This window comes from Apteryx rowi, unplaced genomic scaffold, assembly GCF_003343035.1.
Source record: "Apteryx rowi isolate R43461 unplaced genomic scaffold, aptRow1 scaffold_10, whole genome shotgun sequence".
NCBI classification, from domain to species: domain Eukaryota; kingdom Metazoa; phylum Chordata; class Aves; order Apterygiformes; family Apterygidae; genus Apteryx; species Apteryx rowi.
The window spans coordinates 4,489,295-4,513,825 of record NW_020447197.1 but is presented as its reverse complement, the minus strand read 5'-3'; the positions used below and the strand labels follow the sequence as shown (position 1 = coordinate 4,513,825).

The 24,531-nt window shown below is 37.4% G+C and overlaps 1 protein-coding gene across 6 annotated transcripts in view; it reads right to left on the bottom strand.

Annotated features, from left to right (window-relative positions):
- PHC3 (polyhomeotic homolog 3) overlaps positions 1 to 21,528 on the bottom strand; it is a 32,587-nt gene extending 11,059 nt beyond the window's left edge. For 4 of the 6 annotated variants that reach the window (XR_003252855.1, XM_026061759.1, XM_026061781.1 and 1 more), the window contains exons 1-10: positions 21,385 to 21,528; positions 20,534 to 20,692; positions 19,013 to 19,090; positions 17,284 to 17,442; positions 14,841 to 14,939; positions 10,140 to 10,380; positions 7,845 to 8,725; positions 5,734 to 5,884; positions 3,860 to 4,113; positions 2,834 to 2,990 (exon numbers count right to left, since the gene is read on the bottom strand). Coding sequence is in view for 5 of the 6 variants with exons in the window: in XM_026061759.1 (XP_025917544.1) it covers positions 2,834 to 2,990; positions 3,860 to 4,113; positions 5,734 to 5,884; positions 7,845 to 8,725; positions 10,140 to 10,380; positions 14,841 to 14,939; positions 17,284 to 17,442; positions 19,013 to 19,090; positions 20,534 to 20,692; positions 21,385 to 21,510 (2,305 nt within the window). In the remaining variant the exon portion in view is untranslated. The remainder of the gene's footprint in view (positions 1 to 2,833; positions 2,991 to 3,859; positions 4,114 to 5,733; positions 5,885 to 7,844; positions 8,726 to 10,139; positions 10,381 to 14,840; positions 14,940 to 17,283; positions 17,443 to 19,012; positions 19,091 to 20,533; positions 20,693 to 21,384) is intronic. The other 2 variants (XM_026061765.1, XM_026061776.1) reach the window with 2 other exon arrangements.
- Positions 21,529 to 24,531: the final 3,003 nt, after the last annotated feature.

Genomic DNA, 24,531 nt, shown 5'->3' with positions numbered 1-24,531 from the left:
ACTAGAGATGCATCCTTCAAAGAAATGTCTTCCTATAATACCAAAAAACCACCCTCATCTGATATTCAAACTAGATCACACAACACAGAAAAATGGGACAACATAAACAGTGAAGCAAAAATTGACACTAAAGCCTTTTCTTTTACATTAGGTGTTTCTATCTTATACACAGAATGTATATCCTGTTTTACAAYGAGAAAAACTCCTTCGTTTGACTTCTGTGTAGATGCCTCTCGATGCTGGATGTCTCCTAGCTCATCTAATGAGTAGCTGCAAATTGCGTACCTGGATCAAACACCAGYTGTCAGGAGCAATAACTACAAACAAAAATGTGAATGTTTGAATAACTCTGTAAAACAACAGACAAGCTGGTGAGATCTACTGAGAAACGACAGTGCACTGTTGATGCTGAAAGGATCTTAGGGAATGCTATTAAAAATAAAACTGAACTCAGATCCACTGAAACAAGCACAAAAAAAGGCCAGAATAACTACTCCATCAGAGCTGCATATATTCTAAAAGATGCACCAGAAGGCAATAAATTTCTTTCTTTTCAAATATGCTGGAAAACCCAAATACATTAACAAATATTCAGAAAGCTGTGCTGTTGATTAAGAAATCAGGAAGTGCGGTTTACTATGCACAGTCATGAGCTAAGAGATTCACAAGTCTTACTTCACATGTGTAGAAAAGTAGTATAAAGTAGCATAAAAGCAAAGTAGTATAAAAATGGATTTTTTACAAAGCTGTAAAATAATAAAAAAAGTCAAGTCATAAAATTTACCTTTTTTTTTTTTTTTTTTTTAAGCCTCTTGTGCCTGATGCTTTCATGTCATTGCTCTTCCCTCTGGAAGAACTAGTTAAATGGAAACTCTCAATGGGAAACTATACTACCACTTCTATACAGGTTCTCTGTAGCTGGCAATAACAGCAATTTTTAATTAAATAAAGTTTAGAGAACTTCAGGTCATACTACAGCTCTCTGCTATTAATATGCCAGATGCTTTCTCAGAGGAAAAGCTAGGGCCTGGCCTTATGAAGCTGGCTGCCACACCTCCGTGAAGCTTTGTGAGGAACATGGTATGGGGCCTCTGGTTTGGATTTAAAAAATAATAATAATATTAAAAAAAAAATCACACAATAGTCTACTGAAGAATAATTTTAAAATTGAATTCTAAAAACTCTGTTTCTTCATTTTTCTTTTTAAATATGTARACAACTTAATTACAACACAATTAAAAGAAAGCTATAGTTACAAAGGAAAGCATCTGAAGTATCGTACATTGCCTAAACTGAGGTTGCTACTGAAAAATGCAGAAGGGCTCTGGACTGTACTGAGACATATTAGTAAATGCAACCACACAATCAGCCATGATCTAGGAAATCCTGTTTTGTGTTTTATTTTCAGACACTTGTTTCCATGAATTCTGACTTCTTTGCACAGATGCTGCCTCAATATTCAGGAGAACTGCAACCCATCAATATTTCCTTTCAGCGACATATTTCCAAGTTAAGCCAGCTATTACTAAAATCAGTGCTACAAGTAGTAACGTAGCCTTCATTGAAGCATCAAGATACTTATCACCTGACCTGTAAAGTAAATCAGCCTTAAACAAAAATCCAACAGCATTTACTTAACTTCACTATCAACACATACTCTTCTTGAATTCAGAATGCTTTGGAAACCGAGCTTTTTATCCTCGATCTGTAATCCTTGACTTGTAAGCAGTAACAGAAGTCAGTCTTTAAAGTAAAAAATAATGTATCAAAATTTAGTAATCTAAAAGATTGAATTTTGAGCTAATTTTCTCACTAAGATACACAATGAAACAAGGAACTTTCCTACYGCACTTCAACAGCATTCACCAAGACAGAAACCACAGTAACTAGCAAATTGTCACTGGTGTGGCTATCTTGAAAGTCCTTATGGGAAAAGATCAGAAAAGGAATATTATGGATATTTTAACTAAGTGACAATTCATAATGCTTGTAGTGGGAAGACAAACTAACAGCATATAAATAACTGAAGCCCAGTATAGTGACACTTCTTACTGCTCAGGACACTGTCCCAAATCTGTTTCTTTTCCAAGCCACTACCCCAATGCAGACCTTCAGCCTCATTTTGTGTATGAGGGTCACTGTTACTGCCACTGCTGCTGYATTTGCCTCTTGCTACCCTGCTCACTACAGTTTTGATATGAAAGAGGGAAAGGAATTATTGTAAAAGAGATATAAAGTAAGAGTTACAGTAAGAACTTTAAGATAAATTGAAACGGATCACCAAAAACAGCTGCTGTGTGACCTCTCAAGCTGTGGAACAGAAAAATCCAGAGGTGGCACAAAAATTCTAGACTTTAAAATCTTGACTGAATTTATGCAAAAAGTTGAGTTACAGAATAGCCTGTTTTTTTTCTGGGCAAAGCCAAGTTTAATTTCCATCTCATAATATTAATGCGGGCACCTACATTTGGGCTTGAACAATGATAATGGTGTAACACATCCAAAATACTTGATTGCTGGGTTCTAACAAATCCATGATTATGACTATGTGAGATACTGCATGAGGAACTCTATTGAAGACATTTTTAGCTAATGAGCTGGGCTAAAAAGCACTTTATTCTAAGGAAGACAAGTGCATAGTTTCTTGATATTTGTGTGCATCTACAGCAATTGCTGTTATTAGTGTAGTTWGCTACAAACATTTGAAAATAATTTCTATTTGAGATAGCAGAAAGAGAACTGGAGATAGATTCCACTTGTACAGACAGGATGGGATTCTGTAACATATACAGAACTGAAGGGAAGAATAGATATTTAAACAAAAACTACAAACCTTCTGCAATCATATCTTCTATCTCAGTGTCCGATGAGTTGTCTGCATGTTTTGTATTCTGCAAGTCTGATTCAACACACATAACACTCATGATTTGACCCTCCACTAGCAATCTTTTTTCTGCAGGCTGTTCTACCAGCAAAGATGAACGACTTACCTATTACAATAAAAGCAAAGCAACAATGATTAACTGAACAATTAATAATAGAAAATAATACTTACTATTCATCAGCTGTAACTGAACCCAACATCACAGTTTCCATTCTTTATCAACAAACTGTTATGATAGTGCCAAAGGTGCAGATGTATTTTCCTCAAACAAATACAAGGACATGTTCCTACTTTGAAAAGCTTGCAATCAAAATTACATTTAACAAATGAAGAACCACATTAAATATAGAGAAATGAAGGAAGAGGAAAATGAGATATATATTAAATTAGTAAGGCAGAAAATACCACCCTTTAAAAAAAAAAAAAAAAAGAGGCTCACAGGTTTTCAACTGGCCATTTGCAGATTTTAAATTTTCAACAGTGTAATTCTTACCAGATAAAATACTAATCACACCACTCTCAGCAAGGGGCCTTCCAGTGCTTTAAGTACAATGTTTTAACATGAAAGCAGTACCAGTACTAAAAGATTCATGTCAGAGGTTTAAATTAAGATATTACTGAGGTATCTAGGAGACAGACAAACAGAAAACAAACCTATCTCAAATGTTAGACTAAAATCATTTCTTTGTAGCTATCTCCAGATAATCTGTGTTCAACTGTGTCTCTGTTTTCATTTAGTACCTTTCCATCCAGTGACACTGGCAAGCCAAACAGCAGCATGAATTCCTGCTGTGTACATAAGACAACAAGACACAAGCATACTGAAGTACTTCAAGAAACAAGCTACCAATCAGGGAAAAAAGTTCAACCGCAAGGTTTGAAAAATTATTCAAGGTTTAAAGACCTAAATAGGTGGTAGCCACAAATGTTTTAAAAATTATTAGTAAAAAAATTTATAGCAATTTTTAAACTTACAGGGAATGGCTCCAACCCCTCCTGAATCACAAAGCCCTCAATAACATGGGTCAGGATCTGTGGTTTAACAATAGCCTGTGGAGGCTTATTTTCTAGGCTAGGAATGCTATTGGGCATTGATGTGCTGTTGCTCCTTGTTGTCGCTGCTGGAAGCAGAAGAGGTGGTGGTGGAATAGAGGCATGCGAAGGGTCAGATGGAGATTTAATTACTGAAGCACTGACTGACGATGTCACTGAAGGTAGTCCCACATGTTCTGAAAGAAATAACAAAATATTTTATTTCAGTATTCTAGAAAGAAGAAATGATAAACACCTCCAGTTCTGCATCCGTGATCCTCCTAAAGAAGGTTTTTCCTCTATCATTTATAGACTTTACCTTCAAAACAAGATGATTTGCCTTGACAGAATATTCCACAGACAAATCATTCTCATGTTTACATCATTTCCCTTTACTCAGTACCTAACTGCAACCATCGTTGACCATAACAAAGGTAAAACCAAAACAAAACAAAACACACTTCTATAGCCTTTAATTACCTATCCAGATCACAACATCCATGAGTCAAGAACAGAAATCAGTATTTTCAAACACAGGATTCTCAGAGCTGGATAGCTGAAGTATTTCTAAGGAGAAATTTCTAAGTATTTCTTTTTTCAGAGATACTTTGCAGCCTCAATAACCTTTATGGTCACAAATACATAAGACATCAGCCACTAAGCACCCAGCTGCCGGTACAAAAACCCAGCTGCAGGAGCCCAAATTTAGAAAGATTGCACCTCCAAGTATTCTAAAAGACACTGCACTCATCTATGGCAGTGTGTGTGTATACATATGGACTTTTAAAATCCATATATAGATATGTGTATTATATATGTATGGATGGATTTAAGCAGAAAGTCGTGTGTGTATGTGTGTGTGTACATATAGTACTATATGTACACACACACACACACCTTTCTGTTTAAATCCAGATTTTCTAAAAAAATATTTTGAAACTATAGGCCATATCATATATGTACCAAAGAACCTACTACACTACATACTGCTCCTTCGGGTAAGGTAAGAGTACACGTATTTGATTTTGGAAAGTGTTGGCTTTTACCTCCAGTAAACATACCATCTGATTCAGACATCCATTACCATGTTTTTTTGATGAAAAATAGGAGTATTTTGTCCTCTACCTCATTGATTTCAGGAACTCATCAGCACAGAACACACTGAATGTCTGTAACTGATAATGTGAAGTAGCCTACTGTCTTGTTGGCTTCAACAGAAATTGAGTGTATTCAGTACATCAGGGAAAGTTTCTATTTTTTGCAGCACAAAAATTGATATAGGCAAGTTTGTTTGTTTGTTTACAACTCACTGAAGAAAAAATTTCTACTGAGTTTTGGTTTTTTGGKTTTTTTTGGCATCAGAACAGCTCCTTACTGTGGTATATCAAAAAATGACACCGAAGAGAATCATACAATGCAGCAGACCATCCTGACAGCATTTTCCAATTCTGCAAACAAATCTTCACAACAGATCAACCCGCATATTTTGCCCACAGCAGACAGGCTAGACTTAAAACGTAACTGGAGATTGATACCACTGTTAAAATTTTAGTATTTTAGAAGTATATGCTTCAGAGTCCAAATAAAAGATTTCTATGTTACATGCTATACAAACACATATGTAAGTTATGCTTTTAAAACTGAATTGTTCATTCTATCGTACTGATTTCCAATATACTTTATATAGTGTCTTTTACTTAAAAATGATTCTACTGAACTATAAAACCAGATGAAAGTCAAATTTTTACTTTACCATATCAATGGCTACTAGAAGTTTCTAAGCAGAAAAGCTATCTTAGTTTTACATGTGTTCTCACCTGACAAGGGCTCTTCTGAAGTAAGCGCCTCTCCGTTCCCCAGGGTTATGGCTGGTGGTGACAGAGTCGGTGGCGTGGGTGTTCTAACCATATGGACACATTCAGAGTCCTCAGGCATCTCTTCTTCACATACATTCTCCACTTGGTAAATCTGCATCCAACAAACTATTGCTTTAGAGAGATTTCCATTCTATCTTAATACCTTGAAAGAGTTGCATAATATATTTTTTTTAACAAATTATCAGTTGAAGTATTAAAATATACTAATCTCATAATAAAATACAAGTTACCAAATTGCATACAAGTCAACGAGCTCTGAGGACATCACAATTACTACAAGAACAAAACTCAAGTATTTTGTTGCAAATAGCAGAATTCTAAAATATAGGCATAATTCTCCTATTGAACAGTCCAGAGAAATTAATTGACTTTTTCAATGTCTGATCTTTAGAGTTTACTATATTTTTATTTGCACACACACACACTTACTGTTCCTTAAAGACTTCAGCAAAATGCAAGCTTTATAACATAATGACAATTTCGATAAAACTGACTAAGCATTCCAGCTGAAATTTATCCAAGTTCTTTAACACCATATTATCAGTTCATAACTCTGCCAGATGTTAACCATACAGACTGAAATTTAAAATGAAGCATATATCACAAGCTGATACTGTGGCAGAGAAAATTTCATGCTCCCATGCCTTGTTACAGAACTATTGCAACAGGTCTGGAGAGAAGGGATGGAAGTCATCCTAATGTCAGAGGTACAGTTTTTATCTTCTCCATTAAAATCCACCCGAAGCTGGCTGCTACAAGTCCCTGAATGCTGCTTAATATTCATTTGCTAGTCAGTCAGACAAATTCTTGGAAAATTCATCCTGAAGAGAAAGGCAGTTCCATCTCGGAGCTGCAGGCCTTGTGCAAGATTATTCCTTATAACTGCTAGGGACAATAGCGGCATCAGAGAAAGAAAACAAGAGAAACTATACTCAGAAAAAAGGCTATCCCTCTTGTTGTTCTAGTTTCACAGAGAAGAAAAGGAAAGAAGAGGGATTCTCTGGATTACAGACATGATAATGCTATGAAGGATTTGATATGAATGTATTTGTATCAGAATACAAATGTATTTTGAAAGTTTAGATCTGCGTAAGCCTCAGTTAATACAACTTTGTGTTTGTAATTAAGGTAAAGCATTTACAATTAAATATCAAAGAAGAAAGGTTCACATGAAGTTTGTGCATCTCCAAATTAGTATCTCACAACTGGAAGCACCAAACAGATGAGGCTGGAGTCCTAGTATCACTTAATCATTGACTAATACAGAAGTTTCCATATTGTTTTCTATCTTATATAGAAGCATAATTAAAATGGGTATTTCAGGAGAGTATGCCAAGACTATCAGACATTAGTGAACAGGTTATAAGGTATTTTCTTCAAGCTACAAAAGTAAATTGATGTGATTTACTGACAGCCAGTTTAGCAGATTAGAATGTAAAACATCACCTTGTCAAAAGCACATCTGGCTCCTATTCTTTTGGCTAATTTCTGCATGAAATAGCAGAGGGTTGGCATTATCATTACCTTCTAAATACCATTAAAAAATAATCAGTAACACAACCTTCCTTAATCTGTTGATATCCTGAAAACAAAAGCCTACAAGAACCGTTAATTCTTCGGCTCACATCAATCTCATTAGCATGTTACCAATAAAGCCTAGCAATATAACCATTTTCATTACTGCAGATCATTTTACTTCATTGTATTTCACTGCAGATCATTTTATCTTACAGTGTAAGTAAAGCTAAAATTTTCAGTTAAGAACTGCAGAGCTCCTTGAGACTAATGTTGAACTAAATGAAAGGGCAGTGATTGAAACATCATTAAAAATTCCAAAAAATTGGTAGCCAAAGCATAACTTCTACACATTTAACTGCATTCACCTGTCCCTGTCACAGTTTAATGCCAGCTTTCCCAACAATGGAGGTTTTAGAGAACAGGTATTTTCATAGATTTGGTTGACTCTTATCTCTGGCCACAGATGATACCAAAGAGAGGATTTCTCATTCTCAGTTTGACATTAAAATCAGAAGAAATTTCTGAGCACTTACCACTGGAGTTTCAATTGGTACCGATGGCTGCACTTGAAGATTTACTGCAACAGTCTGGGGTGGTGGAAGAGTCTGAAATGGCAGCTGGACCAAAGCTTCTGCAGCAGGAAGTTCTTCCTCAGAAACTAAAGTGTTTTGAACCAAAACTTGGCCCTGGGATAGAATTTCAGGCTGCACTTGTAAAGACTGCACAGATTGTAAAGGCAGTTGTTGAATCTGGGCTGAAGATGCTGACAGCTGAGGAGGAGCGGCAAGTGGGATAGGTGYGGACTGCAAGGCTGAATAGGGCTGGTGTGGTGTGGAGGGCACTATCTGTTGGCCTGGGGAGACTAAGCTGGGCTGATCTACTGGTCCTATATGTACAGCTGGGGAAGGTGGAAGCGGAAGATGCGATGGAAGATTGAGTGGCTGTGCAATTGGTCGAACTGGACTGGTAGTACTTTGCTGAGAAGCAGTCTGCTCTGGCTGAAGAGCTGTTGGCACAAGGGAGTTTGCCTGTGACTGAATAAGTGCCTGAGGATGAATAATTATTGTGGGTGACTGGCTAGGGGAATGAGGAGGTGGAGGAGATACCACTACTGACTGCTGAGCTGACTGGGACGGAGTAGGAGATAGCGTTAGAGGTGGAGGATGGATGTGAATAGGTGAGCAATGCTGAGATTGGACACTGCTGGGAACTGGAGGAAGACCATGGCTCGGGAGGGGTAGACAGTGCTGTGATGGAGGGGGGTCCTGACCAGAAGAAGTCTGAAGTGCAATTGGCTGGACTTGCTGCTGCTGTTGCAATATCAGCTGATGATGGGAAAGCTTTGAAGGTGGCGAATGAAGTGGGATCTGCTGATGTTTTACTAAAGAATGAGGTTGAATTGGAGAATATGAAGCTGTGAGGGAAAAGAAAAACAAAACTGACAATTAGTATTTACTTAAGTCCAGAAAACACTAAAAATATTGAAAGAAAGGAAGTTTTTACTTTAGTTAAATAAGCCAGCCCAGCAAAACTCTCTCAACCCTTTGGATATACGGTTAGAAATATCTTCTTTGACAGGATATAGTGCACAAAAACAATCTGTTAAAGGAATACATCGATTTCCAAAGCAAACTTCACCAGTGAATAAATGAATAAAATTCTGCTTTTTACATATACATAATTATATTTATACCTATATAAAAAGTATCTACATTTATCTATCTTTTGGGTGTTAGTTCTAAGATTGCTGATTTAGCCTGATCTTTTATTCAAGAATTCCACTCAACCTTTGCTTTGAAACAGAGTGGAGTGGAAATAACAGCTAAGTTAAAGTTTAGGTGATATGATTTTAAAAGACTTTTAAAAAAAATTCCAAAAGACTTCAGTATGAATCAAAACCTTTCCAGGTATTTGTCTGAACTTGAACACAAACTGGAAGTTATGCGCCTAAAAAATAGTGCAACTTCCAGAGATATCACATCACCTCTGAGTGAACCACTGACTTGGCAAGTAATTGCTCGTGGAATCTGGGTGCATAAAAACACATGTGTATGAGCACACACACACATTTCTCTCCCCACGCAAGCCTTTTCTTGCTTTGTCTTTTCCACTTGAGAAATAAGCCATTTATGTCTTCTTACTTATTCTGTTAGGAAAGATGGATCTTTTTCTTTTTGGAAGCAAGTTCTAACAACATTAGGGTTCAACAACTCAAGCATGTCTGCCTCTCAGTCTTACTCCTTCTCTAAAAGCTGCCATTATGCCAAGCTAGATCCTCAGAATTATCAGATCAATTGTTTAGAAAACACTCACTCTTTGAACACAAGGAAGCTAAAATATTATGAAAATGCATATGTAACAGCATGCTTATCTTGATTTACCTTCTGCTTGTCAGACTCATTTTTTAAGATGTATTTTTAATTAATTTATAAAATATTAGACTTTGGGGCACTGTAACCTATGGATTTATAAAAATACGTGGTATGAAAAATGTTCTGACAAGCTAGAGCTTTTGGATGCTCATACTGTAGCAATGAGTATAAAAAGAATAATTATTCTAGAAAGTCAGGAAACATCTATTTTTCCAGATCTACTCTTGCACCCTTTCATTCTGTATTTCTCCTGTTTCTTTCACCACCCGCCTCTACTCCAAAGTGGCATAAAGAGTTCAAGCTTATAATTACTTATAGTACCACAAATACAAAAAATTATCCACTGATTATCCAAGACCCCCAAGGTCAGTTGACTTTGGGGGCATTCCATCACTGTAAACCATAAGAGACAAAACACTTTAAAACAACTTTTTTATAGCTGTATTTTCATCCTACCTGGTGTTATTAACTGATGTATACTTGGTGTCCGTGTGACTGGTGTACTCCGACACTCTGGAGTTGGGCTCTCGCCTTTTCTATTGCTTTCTGAGGAATCTGGCTGGCTGCCCTTGATACTGGTTACAGGTTTATTAGGGCACAGAGACAACGACTGAGTTTGACTGCTGCTCTTTGGTGGACCATTCTGTGAACCTGACAATACACCCAACTTCTGACTGCGCAGTGTCAAGTTCTGAACCTGGGAAATGAACCAAATGTGCAAAAAATACATACAGATGTCTAAGAAACATCCAAGCTAAAATAGCAAATAACTAACATTACATAACACTTCTCATCCCATGTTATCAAAATAACTGAGAAGTTAAACAATTTGCTCATCATCAAGTTATCTTGTAAGTCACAAAATTTAGAGAAGAATAATGATCTTAAATCACTTCAGTGATAAAGGAAATATAGTAGTCTCCTACTGAACTTTTTAAAAGAAAGAAATGGAAATTGTTCATTACACTAATACGAATTAAAATGTATCTTTTTTTTTCTTTTTTTACTATTACTGTGCCCTTACAGTGAATAACAAAGCATCTTGAACAAATACAATTTTATATTTCATACAGATGCTGTAGGAGTGCAGTAGGCTGTAAGTATGTCTGCTGAGATTATTAACTTAAACCAGAGCCTTGGGTAGTCATTGGGACCAGAATATACTGTGTTATCCACATCTTACAGTTGAGAGTCCTTTATTTCTACAGCAATATTAATTTGCCTCTTCATTATGATACCTCCAATGTCACATAAAACAAAAAGTAGGCTTCCTGAAATGTAAATCAGTCAGTGATTATTTTTAGTAATGCCCATTATACTATAGCCAGATTTTGTGGAACACAGCCCCAACTTTCCAATCCTACATGCTGAGCTAGAATTTCAATTCAAGGATAAAGACTGCCTTTGCTGCACTAATTTACGTCATACTTTACATGAAAAAAAGGACTAATCATCATCATCATCCGCTATTTACACTACATAATCCCTGTCTCATTCATCAAACAGCTAGTACTCATATAATGAACAGGTAGGTGACATTTTATTTCTCATTGCTCATTGYGTTACACATTTGAATCCTGTTCTAAAGTTTCCTTATTGGCTTGCATGCAGCATTTCTGCAATCCTATCTTTGTGAATACAAATCAAACTTCAGCACACCTTATCAGTTAAGGTAACCAATCTGAGATTTCCAGGACATGCATAGGAAAAAGACATGAAAAGAAGAAATGCATGAACAGAGGGGAAGAAGAAAAAGCAGAAAAGTGTCAGTTTTGGACATGGCAGGTGTTCTGTTGAGACACTGCTAATCACTGAGGAACTTGAGTTTCTTTTTATGTCTCTCCACGGAAAAGATACTATGAAATCACTATGCTTTTCCTTCACAAACATCTTGGCTAAATGTAATACATACATATATAACCAAATGCAATTTTTTAAATTAACTGGAATTGCCTATTTGCTCAGATTTGCTTACATGGTCAATAAAGACATTTCTCTTTCTCCAAGCCGAGCCAATTGAAACCACAAGGACACATTTATGACAGGGTAAGAAAAACATACAGGGGACCAATGTTAACACTTTTTCCGATGCATCATTGACTGGGTGAAACTGGATCTTTGCAGTGTCATTGCTGCTATAGAAACTGCTAGACAACCAAGGTTAACAGCATCTGGCGGTAGGGTGGTACAGAACACAGAGAGGGAGCAACATCTTGAGTTTGGTGGGGTCACCACAGCAGCTCAGCTTTCACAACAACGCTCTGCAGCCTGGGGAAAGGTTCTACTATCCCTCCGCAAAAATGTTTCAAGTCGTCGACTGGTTGCACAGCCAGGGAAACTTGTGCAAAGTGAACCTCTATGCATCAGTAAGATCTTTACGTTGTCAGAAAGGAAGCAAAGACTCAGATGACATTTCCTCACACACAGATAAACTTTGTTCTTTGGTTGTTCAATTTACACAGAGAGAGTTCTCAGAAAAAGTGGAAGGCTCCGCCAATAAACACAGGCACCAAGCAAGTCAAAAAGCCAAAGCTCCTGTGGATCTGCGAACAACACACCACAAATGATGAACGGCTGCCCTGAAGCTATTATGCAGGATTAATCATCACTACAGAAGACTAATAAAAGAGAAGATGAACCAGGTTCCAAGAAAACATCACTTTTCTCTGGTGAGACGACCAATCAAAATGCCTACAGACTAAGAGAAAAATCCAAAGAAATGTCTGGGCAAATAAAACAACAGGAATGAGAATACTGATGTTCCTGTAAGGGGTTAACCGCTCGCATTAATCAAGATGCTTCAGATTAAATGTTGCCATTCTTGAGGTCCAAAAGAACCACCCTATTCCAGTCTGCATGTTTTTGAAGGGAGGGCTCCCCAAACATATCAAGGATATCGTAGCTGACCTGACAGACCCAATCACGAAAAATCTGCGTAGTGCCACAGGCACTAATGAGAGACTCTAACTTTGTTTCAGCAGTTAAGAAGAGTCTATTCAACATGGGAAGCCAGAAGTTAACTGAAATTTTGGAAGCAATGGGGAAAAGGCCTTACAAAGCCCTTTTATCAGGGCCCAGTGATAAAAAAAAAGTCCAGCTCTCACAGTCTAGCCTATACTATACTGAAAGCAAGACTCCTGTTAGACTCAAATTCTCACAGCATGGAGTTTGCTTCACTGAATATTCAAACAAAGGGAAAAAGAAGGAAAAGAAAACCCAATATGTGCTGAGAGAATAAGTGAAAACATACAGGAGAAGTTGCAAAACTGCATTTAAATCAAACTGAAAGCAAAGCTCCAGAAAAGGCAAAAAAAAGAGTCATAAACGCCCTCCAGGAAAGTGCACTAACCCAAAGTTGTGGACAGAAGATCTCACTTTGACTGCACTAACATTGACACAAGAGGACTGGAAGGTGACCAGCGTGATGACAATTGTCAAAAACTTTTCAGGGAGATCTGCAGAACTACAAATGAGTAAATCTGGTATTTCCAATAAGATCTAGTAGATCACTAGAACTATAATAAAGAACCAAATTAGTAAGCACGCAGACAAAGACGCCATAATGGGGAACAGGCAATATGACTTTTGTAAAGGAAAGTCAGTGCCTCACGAATCTATTGAAAGCCTCCGAAGGGGTCAAAAAACACAAGGACAGAGCTGATCCAGTTGCTGTAGTTTGTCTGGATTTCCAAAAGATTTCCAAACAAGGTCCATCACCAAAGGCTTTTAAAGAAACTGTCAGAAGACAGAAGGGAAGGTCCTTCATGAGACCATAAGTTTGCCAGGAACAAATGTTCACTTTCCACAGTGGAAGACAGTCACTAATGGGCTCTATAGTGATCTGTATTGCGACATACCCTTTTCCAGATCACATATGAATATGTTAACCAGTGAAGCGATGATACTAATTCTGCTAATAATGGGAAGTTATCCAAACTAATAAATATGAGGACTAATTATGAAGAGCTGAAGTGACATATCTGGGATCCCAAATTTACATATAAAAATGATCACCTCTGAGCTAACTGGAATTGTAATAGAAGTTAATCTTTTCATTTTTACTTAGTAGCTGCAGGGACATGGTCTCAGTTAAAGGCAGTGAATGCTGACTTAGAAACATAGATTCTGCGTGCCTACATCTGTCACAAAAATCATAGTATGATAGCAGACAAGACATTTGAATTAATTTTTTTCATGGGTGACCATTAATTGCCTGTTCTTCACTTTCTGAATGCCTGGCTTGAAACTCCAAGGTCTGATATTCAGACATGTGAGCAGTCCCAGCTGCAGCTGAAACAGTGACAGCTGTGCTTTCATCATACTGTCATCTGTCCACGTTACCTGAAAGAGGCATATGTGCAATGGTAGTTTATTACATCACATAGTAAAATATAAACACTATTTTTCCAGTCGTTTCATTCATCCCAGTGAATGTGGAATAGCATCTCCAGTGATATCTGAAATGTATTCGAAATGAAATTCAACCAATGGCAATGGAATTGCCAACCCTGATCCAGCATGGAAATAATGGGATTCCATAAGCCTCAAAATCCATTGGATCTGAATCACTTGGACATGCAAAGATGGCGAAGTTAGATTTTGATTTTATCAACATACTGATACTACTGAAGACTAAGATACTTTTCAGTTCTCTGTGTAGTCTCACCTAGAGGACAAGCAACAGTGATAAACAGTAACACAGAAATATGAGTTAAATGTAGGATTACTCTATGCCGAACACAATGAACATAGTAAAATTATCTGAAGAAATTATCTGAAGATTTCCAGAGCAAAAAGAATCTAAGTACAAAAATTAAACTTGTGAGCTCTCCAGGAGTGCATTCCTGCACAGTAAATCAAGGCATATACAGGGGCGTGCAGAACACAGCTACTACTAGATGAGTTAGGAAAAACTTCTTTTTCTTGCAACAAAGTAACTACCATTGTAAAATGCACAACTTATCTCTTGTTTTGATCTAACAGAAATCAGTTATTTAATGTGTGTGATGATGGTTAACAGAAGATACTGAAGATGTACAGAAACAGCACCCATTACTTGTTTTTATAATCAGGTAAAACTTAAGCCCAATACATCCTTGCTTCTCAGTTTTGGCCCACTGTACTGGACACACATTTAACAAATTTACACAAGCTCACCTGAGTAGCTGCAGACTGACAGGAAGATGAGGAAGATGATGAGACAACAGGAATGTCAGACTGTACAGCAGCCACAGTGGTAGCAGGAGTGAAAATAAGCTGTTAAGAAAGAAAATAAGTCAGGCAACAGACTGAAACTTTGAAATACGTGAAAGAAATTAAATACTTTACTTTTAAGGAAAGTAGTGATGTACAGCTTCTAACATTTACTTCTTTTTGCTTTTAGATAAACTTATTCAAAAAGCAATTTATTGCAGTAGTTTAAGTAAATAAACAACACTAGAAAATAATTAAGATATTTGTTCAACGTGTTCAGAAAAATATCTTTCACATACATACGTCACCTGTTATACAAGTATGGTAAAAAAGGCTTTCACTCCCATACTACAAATGGGCAAAATAAAGGCAAAAGTTAAGAGATCAGTTCCATATCTATGATATTAAAGAAAGAAAATCTGGAAGATCTCTTCAATCTGTTAAAATGTTATTTAATAAGCAGAGTTGATATAACAACTTTCTTCTTCAACTATGCTAATTAATTTTCATTCAGAGAACAGGTATCATACAACCAACCTCAAATTAGTAATTTCAAAATACCAACATCCCAATTGTCATCAATTTCTTTATAGGCAATATAGCAAAGACGAGCTTTATGGAAAGTTTTGAAGAGAGACTATCAGTTAGTTTTCCAGATTTTTTAAAAGATCTCAACTGCAAGAAGCAGCTTGGGAGAAAGCATGAAAGTATTTATCTGGAAGTAGATCAAGTTGGTGATGAAGGCTGATATTATGAGCTAACTGGAGATGAGAGTTGACCTTTTTACACAAAATGAAAGGCCTCAACAATGAAGAAAAATACATGACTCTTGATATGTTAGCTAGAAACAGCGGCAGATTGAAAGCGATATGGTACGCTGAACCACTGCGGCTAGCAAAACAATCTTGCAGCACCATTCTGCGCGGAAACAAGGAGGGGAAGTTTCTCTCTCAGAGCTGGGGTGGGGGGAAGACAGGTATTGAAATGAGCAAGGAAGGTGACATTGAGAGTCTGGATGAAAATTTGGTGTAAATGAATAGGAAAACTGGATCAAAAAAAAATCCATGTTGTTGAGACAGATTGTTACTAATAAGAAAGCAACCCCCTCCCCATACTGCTTCAGTTACTAAGTTGTTCGTGCATACAAAAGACAAAGACATGGAATAAACATACAACTTTCTGCTGTTAAATAATACTGGGTATATTCAGCACCTAGATTTACTTGCAAACCAAAGACTCGAGAAAACTTTTTCCTGGTAAATTGATACACCGTTGTTCGTAATATAACGTTTGATAATATGTGCTTTAAATCCTTATCTTGAAGTTATACTGCTTTTTCAGTACATGTGTAGGAGACCAAACAAAGACGTTCCACAGAGCCCAMTACTATTACTGCACAAGCCTATAAAAAAATCTCAGAGAACAAAGGATCACTTTTCCTAAACGTACTTCCTAAGTGCCATTCCTGGAAGAACTCATGCCTGCACCTAGGGCCTCTGACCTCTGACTTCAAATCTCAGTGTAGCATAACAGTGATTTTTCCTGTGTCATATAGTTGAGCATGAAACTTTAGAAAGCCCTGGTCATAAACTCACACAAGCAATAAAAAATATCTTTGGCCTTGACCAAGTACTGATCATAACCTGGGCATTTATGTACCACCTCGGTAATTTCCGTGAAATTGCACATGTTGTAAGAATCAACTTATGCAGAGCTCACTGCAGAAAAGGGCATCTATTTGAACTATAGAAAATGTTAAAATTTAACAAAAAAAAAAAAGAAAAAAAACACTAAATGTTTTTCAGAACTAGCCCATCAGGAAAGAAACCTCTCTTCTAAAAATGGAAGTGCCACATTGACAGGAAATTGCAAGAATCTAACAAGTTTCATACAACTCTAAAGAGAATGAAAGCTATAAATCCAACTCAAACTCTAGAGACAATAATTCAACACAGAACAATCTTAGTTAAGTATAAGAAAATGTTAATGAAAAGTCTGAACTCTGAATGTTAACAGCGCATTAGAAAAATCTACCCAGAATATAGACAGACTCCAGTATGTCCTTTTCATAGCCAGGAAGAAAAGACAGATATTGCCTTTTTATAATTTTTCTATGCTTAATCAGTTTAATAGTTGTAATATGACCACACCTTAAAAAAAAAAAAAAAACACACTCAAACTTCAGAGAACTAAGTTATAGCAGTCCTTCCACTCCTTTGAGGTCTAAACTGTTCCAAAAGATAGGTACTCACAAAATTAGAAACCAAATTGTCAATGCTACCTGGAACCAAAGAAAATATATATGAATCATGTATAGAAACAAATTAAAACATGACACAGCAAAGTTTTGGGAAAAAAAAAAAAAAGAACAACCCACAAGCACAAAGATTGTAAGGCCAAAACTTACCATTTGAGCTCGGAGATACATTTGAGCCTGGCTTGCACTCAGGGTTGGAGAGGTGCTCCCCAGCAACATAGTCTGTTGGGTGATACTGCTGCTGGTGGTGTTGGAGGTCTGTGAACGGCTTATTATCTGTGCAGGTGTAGGAGAGGTGGAGAGGTTAATCTAAGGAAACAAAAATATTACTTCTGTCATGGATATTCATTCATCCTAGGGTCTAAAGCCAGAAAGCCTTTGACAAAATCGGCAGGGGCAGTTGAAATCTCTGAACTGTAGAGATCTCAAGAATATTTTGATTCAATCATCATAAAACTGGATTCTGGCAAGATTGTACACTTTCATTCTCAAACTGCAAGAAACATTTAGYAGTACATAATAAGCAGTTATGAGTATAAACAGTGACATTACGAAGTCTGAAAAATATGCTTCATAAAAATACACACTTAGAGAATATGCAACACAAACTTGTAATATTTAAGAAAAACACTTGACTTTTAATACTTATGCTTCTTTAAACTTCTATATTATCTGACTGGACTGATAACATCTCCCAAGATGCTCGTCATGCAACTTGTTTAACACTTGTCAAGATCAGGACATTTTATTTGTGCCTCCATATAGGTTTTAGTTCCTCATTCTATATATGCACATTTAAAAATGACTGGAGACTAAAACTTTTCTACGATTTCATATTAAATGCTCCTCAACAATTTCTCTTTAACATCTTTTCAAACAAAAGCTGGTTTTTTCTAAGAGGTCTAACAGAGTTAAGTGCCCAGCTCTTTTTCATCACTTTACTCAAAGATTTCCTTGGAAATCCCAACCCAATTATGCTAATAGTTTAACATCAAACATCTTTAAAGACTTTCTCTCCTAAATTTAATGAATGAATGATTTTACTTCTAAGAACTGAAAGCCGAAGCAACGCTATGAAAGCTTAAAAAATACCAAGTTAAATTACTGAAGCTATGCACTGAAGTCATGAACTGCTTGAGGGCATGACTGATAAGCAGGATGTCTGTAGGACAAATGATGGCCTACTCAAGACAACTGTAGAATTGTACATGAGAGACCGTGCAAGTTACATGTATGAAGATGCCATTTAAAGAAAAACAGCATGAGCTGAACACACACAGCTGCTAATAACTGAAACCTGAGTACATTCTTTGAATACGAATAAAGTATGTGAAAGTGCATAAAAGATGCATGATAAAAGATGATAATTAATAAAAGAATGAATGCTATATATATGAAATTAGTTAAATGTATATAAGTGAGTGATGATTTGGATTCTTTACATTTGGTGCTATTTAATCACCTGTACACAGTGTTACTATTTCTAGCTACTAAAGTGCCCTGAACAAAGAAACTAATGTGAAAAATCCAGTAAGAAATCATATTAGAGATTAAAGGTCAGGGAGTGATTCCTGTAGCGGCGTGGTAAAGTCACTGGTGCTCAGTGAGTGAGCATCAGAGCACCAACAGTGGGCTGGGACCAGGGAAGCCTTGAACTCTAGCCAGCAACAATACTGCTGGCAGCACGGATCAGGAGTGGCAGACACTGGAAGCGCAGCCAGCACTTACTGTAGTGTCATTATACTTCTATTTAGTGTTGCTGTAACAGTAATTTTAAACACACAAATTTAAATACTAAAATCTTTTTTGTTTTTCCAAGTAGGTACATAATAACCAGCAGGGGGTGGGAATGGGTGCAGGGCTTTGTTCAGTTACGTACCGAGGTCTGCGACATGCTTGACTGCTGAGTGACACTCCCAGTGGGGGAAGTACATTGCCTCCCACCTGACAGGCTTGCCTAAATAGCAAGAATACGCGTCAAACACTGAAATCAAAAAGTATTTAAGTGATGTTCATATTATTGCATAAACCATCAGAAACCCCTCTCTGCTGTTGCCCTTTCTCTGAGTTAACAGCAAAAATACTTTACTCAGCGGAACTAGTTTTCAACAAAGTGCACTCCACCCTATAGACGGATACCTACAGGGTGCTAAATGCCTGCAGCTCCTACCAACTTTCAGGCATTCAGGCACTCGCCGATTAAGACCTGAACAAAAACTACCAGAAGTGAGATCTACTACACTGTTAAGGATGCAGCTAACTGAGCAGCTCACCACCTAYGGTGCCGGGGCCTTTAATGTGACGTCATGAAAAACTGTCATTATTAAAATTCACATCAGATCATTTTTATTGTGATTAGAATCCTCTAAAAATAAAACAATCTTTACAAATGCTGCAAGGAAGGCCTTCATGCTTTCTAGAATGATAATTTATGTATGCATATCTAGAATCTGATATGAGCCAGTATCTTAACTCCGGCAATTCAGATTAATATAGTGACACTGATTTAAAGTTATATATTAATAGACTGCATATCAAACTCTTCTCATCCTTTCCCAATCTGATTTTCTTTGCTCTATCTCAGTAACTGCATATATATGCACACACAAATGCTTCATAAAAAAAAAAAAAGATAAATTGATATATTACCATGATCTAATAGAAAGCGTACAGAAGTAGAAGCCAGGAGCACACAAGAGTCAATCCTAGTTCTCACAACAAACGGGTATATCCCTGAAGTTTTTAAACTCTGTTTTGGTGTTTCTGCTTGTAAAATTCTAACACCCACCTATCTCTGCAGGACCATATTCCCAAAACAAGGTCAACTGAGGTCAAAGGGAATCTTTCCACTGATTGAGTTTTCACAATGGGTCTGCTCCAGTGCTCATTAATGTTAAAAGTTTTACTTCAAAAGCAAAATGCAGCACTGTCATTTAATTCCTACATTTCCATATTCAGGGTTTAAACCGAAGTTTGCCATTACTTATAATGCAGCCCGTTGTGTGGCAAGGCACACTAAAAATAATGAACATCTGGTATCTTACTTGATTTCACTGATGTATATTTCTATTTATTGCTTTCTTATCAACTTTCAGTAAAATTATGGGATGAAGATTGAAGTAGTCTATTTTAACATTATTTATTATATTGTTTGATGATTTATATGATGCATTATAATGTATGCAATAAAGCATGGAATGGAGGCCTACTGAAACATCTGTTACACGGGTCAAAATCCTCCAAATAGTTTGGTACGGTCACAATTTAAAAACAAAGTCATTAAAATACAACAGTGAATTATTGTGAGGTATTACGCTCAGGCACTTAAGCTGTTATTATGTTTGGTAATGCTCTAGAATGAAGTAGTAAACCATTATTTTTCAGCAATCTTCACTCTCACCTGTGGTACAGTTGCCAGACTCTGAAATTGGGTACTGCTTAAGTGCTGCTGCTGCAAAGCAGCAGTCTGCAGCATTAGATGCTGCTGTTGGGCTGCATACATCTGCTGAAGGTACTGAGCAGCTGAGCTAGGAGGACGATGCAAGGCCTGCTGAATAACCTGTGATGAATCAGTAGGTAATTACAATTACAAAATACACACCTTGCTGATATGATACTGAAGTTTACCTTTACAAGGAAATAAAACTAAACAAATCCTTTGCAAACCAATTACATAATACTGAACTTCCTCCATCGCCACTGTTCTCAACAAAGTTACAGAATACATGCAACACAAATAAATAATATATTCAGGTTTACAAGGAAAGCCTGGCAATCCGTTATACAGCATCATTCAATAACACTACCTCCAAGACTCTTAGGTTCTTGTCAACAAGTCCTAGAGGATGGCCTGCTTCTTGAAAGATCAGGATAGCACGTGTGAGAATCGGTTATCAAATCTAACAGAGCGGGCTGTATAAAATCCCAGGAGACCTGATTTAAAGAATAGCAAGGGGGAATGGATTCAATGAAGCAAAGAGTTACACAAAGGAAGATACCTCTGGATCCCTGCAGCCTATGCTGGTCAAGGGAATAGCTTTATCATATGTTACTTCATAACTTCTGTTTATAGCACTATTCTGAAATGGCCTAATATCCTTGGGTAAACAATATTTTATGAGAACTAGTAAGTCAGACATTAAGAAACAAGACAGCATTTAAGAATAGAAAGTTAATCTTGGGCAAAGTATTGTGCAGTGCCTGTATCGGAGCGCGCTGTACAGAAGGAAGGGACATCTCACAGCCCAGTACCTGAACAGCATGCCGATCAGAGCCGCTGTAGACAGATATCTGCGGCAGCTGTGTCCGGGAAGTGGAGGTGGTGGTGATAGTAGTTGTAGACGCAGAACACGTTGTTGTGTTTGGTTCATTCTCCATAGCGGTGCAGTGTTTGTCCAGCCTGGCAGAATCGAAATACAAATAGTTCACAAACAGAAGAACAGTACAGAAAAACAATCTAAGCTTTGCTGAGATAGAATAATGGATAACATATCTAAATTCATGTTTTGCTATTACCAGAAGCAATGTGTGGGCAGATGCAGTTTTAAACTTGTTATAACCTTAAGATACATCAAAAGTAGCAACAGGCGACCAATTTAGGACTGCACGCAATACTTCAACACCAGGGAGCTACCCAGGAGTAATGCCACACTCCCTTCCCCACAGCATAGCACAGATGCTACCGGCTGCCCRTTCCGTACTTTCAGCAAGATATTTTCTTGGCAAAAATGACTGGTGGCTTGCTTTATTCAGAAAGAGATCAAAAGGCTGTAGGTAAAAATGCTTTCACTTTTTACAGTGGTACCTCCCAAAATACAGCAACAGTCATGGAAGAAACTATCTGTTTAAGCATCTCTGATGATTATTCCCCAACCTAAGCGGCTCTGCTTTTTCTACCACAGAATACAGTCTCTCTCCCAAGATGCCTTYTTTAAAACTGAAACGAATCCAATACCTAGATTTATGAGGGGTGATTAGTTTCTTTTTCACTTTTAGTTTTATGATTAACCGTAAAGGTCATAGTTGCTGTTTATTGCTTTTCAAAAGAGATAAAAAGAGGGGGGGGGGAGGAGGAAGATGCATTTCCTTCCTGCAAAGAAGAACTCAGAAACAATCATTTAGAGAGTTGCAGTGAGGAAAAAAAAAAAAACAGCATTGCCAGGTTCCTAACAAATGCCTGTTGGATTCTGCAACAAACAGGAAGATAACCAGGAATTTCAACTCACACAGCTGAAGGCAGAATACAGCGCTGCCAGACGGCTACCTTCATCTCTCAAAGTGAGACTACTACACAAGTAGGGAACTTACAAAAAAATAATACCCACTCCCTAGTAAAATTGTCCACGCTCACTTGTACTGCACACACACGTGGCACAACAGCTCCTGGTGACTTGGAACAGCTAAACCTTAATAGATACATGGTCACCTAGGACCTCTTGCCTATCATTATATTGTATAGCGCATGTGTGTATCACATACATTGCTGCATATCCCTCACCATGAAAAAATTCACGGCAGTAAAACATGCAGTAAAAGCACAAATCCCTACTAATTGAACTGAAGAAAAATATGGCTTTGTTGTTAAAAGTCCAGATCCACTGTGTACTATAGATACCATCTATCTACAGCAGAGCACAAGTCAACACACACAGATCAAGCACTTTACTTCAACAGCAATAAAAACAGCACTACTTCAGAAACCACTTTACACTAATTTCACATAATGCTAACGAAACATACCTTGGAAAAAAAAAAGTTATGTCTCCTTCAGAGGACATTAAGTGCACATCAAAATATTTACACCTAAAACTTGTCTAGCTAGTTTTAGCAGTATTATGCAACCAACTCAAATAYCCTAAAAAAACAACACTGAATGCTTAATTTTCATAGTTCTTAGTTTCATAGTTCTTACACACATAGGTAAGATCTATTATTAGCRAGGTGTGCAACGCATCCCATTCTGCTAGCTAACCCACCAAAGCTCACTATTACCCCAYGCTAACAGGCAATCCTTTAGCTTAAGGTGTCCCATGTTTTCAAAAATTATTTTATTATTGTCCAGGTTATTCTTGCAAYGGCTATATGAAGAAAATCAAACAAGAATGAGCCCCTAAACTCTTGTTCAGCACAGCCTGGCACTGAGCTGCAGCTCCAGTCCTCCTCTGCCACCACGTTTGACCCAGTACCAGTTAGAGCCGATATCTGATCCTCGCTTGGCCACCCTGAGCTCCAGCTGCAATAYAAATAACAGAGCAGCACGCAGCACCCACATGCAGAAATACCAGGCCCTCTGCGGGCTGAAGTGACACTTGTTGGAAACCTCTCTTCACTTTTAGGGAGGGAGGATTGGTTTAGGGGTGATAGGGAATAAACGTGTATTTTTTAAGCAAGAAAACTAAGAATCCATTAACAACTTAGCAGATAGATCTTTTATGACAGAAAGCGTTAAAAAAACACCGAATTAAAGTCAGACTGCTTTTACAGCACTACTTTGATCTACCTTACAGCCCTGTATATGCAGAGACCCCTTTTAACTCTAAAGAAAATAGTTCTTCCTCAGATATAAACACAATTCTGAACTTGTTCAAGGACGCTACAAAATTAAAGAGGCAAAACTCCTAACTTGCAGTAAAATTAAATCTGAAAAATGCATGACCAGGACTGTATGATGACACCACCTGTGAGCAACTTACTTTAACGCAGAAGATCCCCTCTAACRCTTGAGTAACTTCTAGAAAGTGCAGTTACTAACTCTGGCTTTAAACGACCACTACACTTTCAAAAGTAACATTGAAATACAAAACACAACAAAAAAACTACTCTGAAAAGAAGTATTTATTCAAAAGAGTGACAGTATGGGACACCGTATATTCTCAAATTACAGTGCGCATAACAAACATTTAGAAGTTTTGCTCTATTTATATATTGRGACCTTAAGAATAGTTTTGGGTCAAAGCACATATCCAAAATAAGGTCAAAAAATATCCATTATTCTACACCAATAACCTTAAGCGGCAATCACTATATATGCACTTATGCCACTAGTCACTCTTGTATTTTGGAAAGTTTGATTTTTAGTAAATGGGATAGTAAAGAGGAACACTGTTGCCATGCAGCAACAGAAAGTGATATSTGAAAAGAGAGTCTGTCGTTTTTTCACATATATATTCATTCAATTCATCGCCGCTCCTTACAGTTTCAAGAGAATATAACAGAAAAAAAAAAGAAAAGGAATTTTTTCTCCCAAACTGAGCCCTACGCGGGTTCTCGGTGTACGAGACACCAAAACAAGCCCCGCCGCTCTGCGTCCGCACGAGCCCCAGCAGGCGCTAACACCGCCCAGGGGTTTTTCTTCTTTCTCTGGTAAAAAGGGGCCGGGGCCGCGCTCCGTGCAAACGC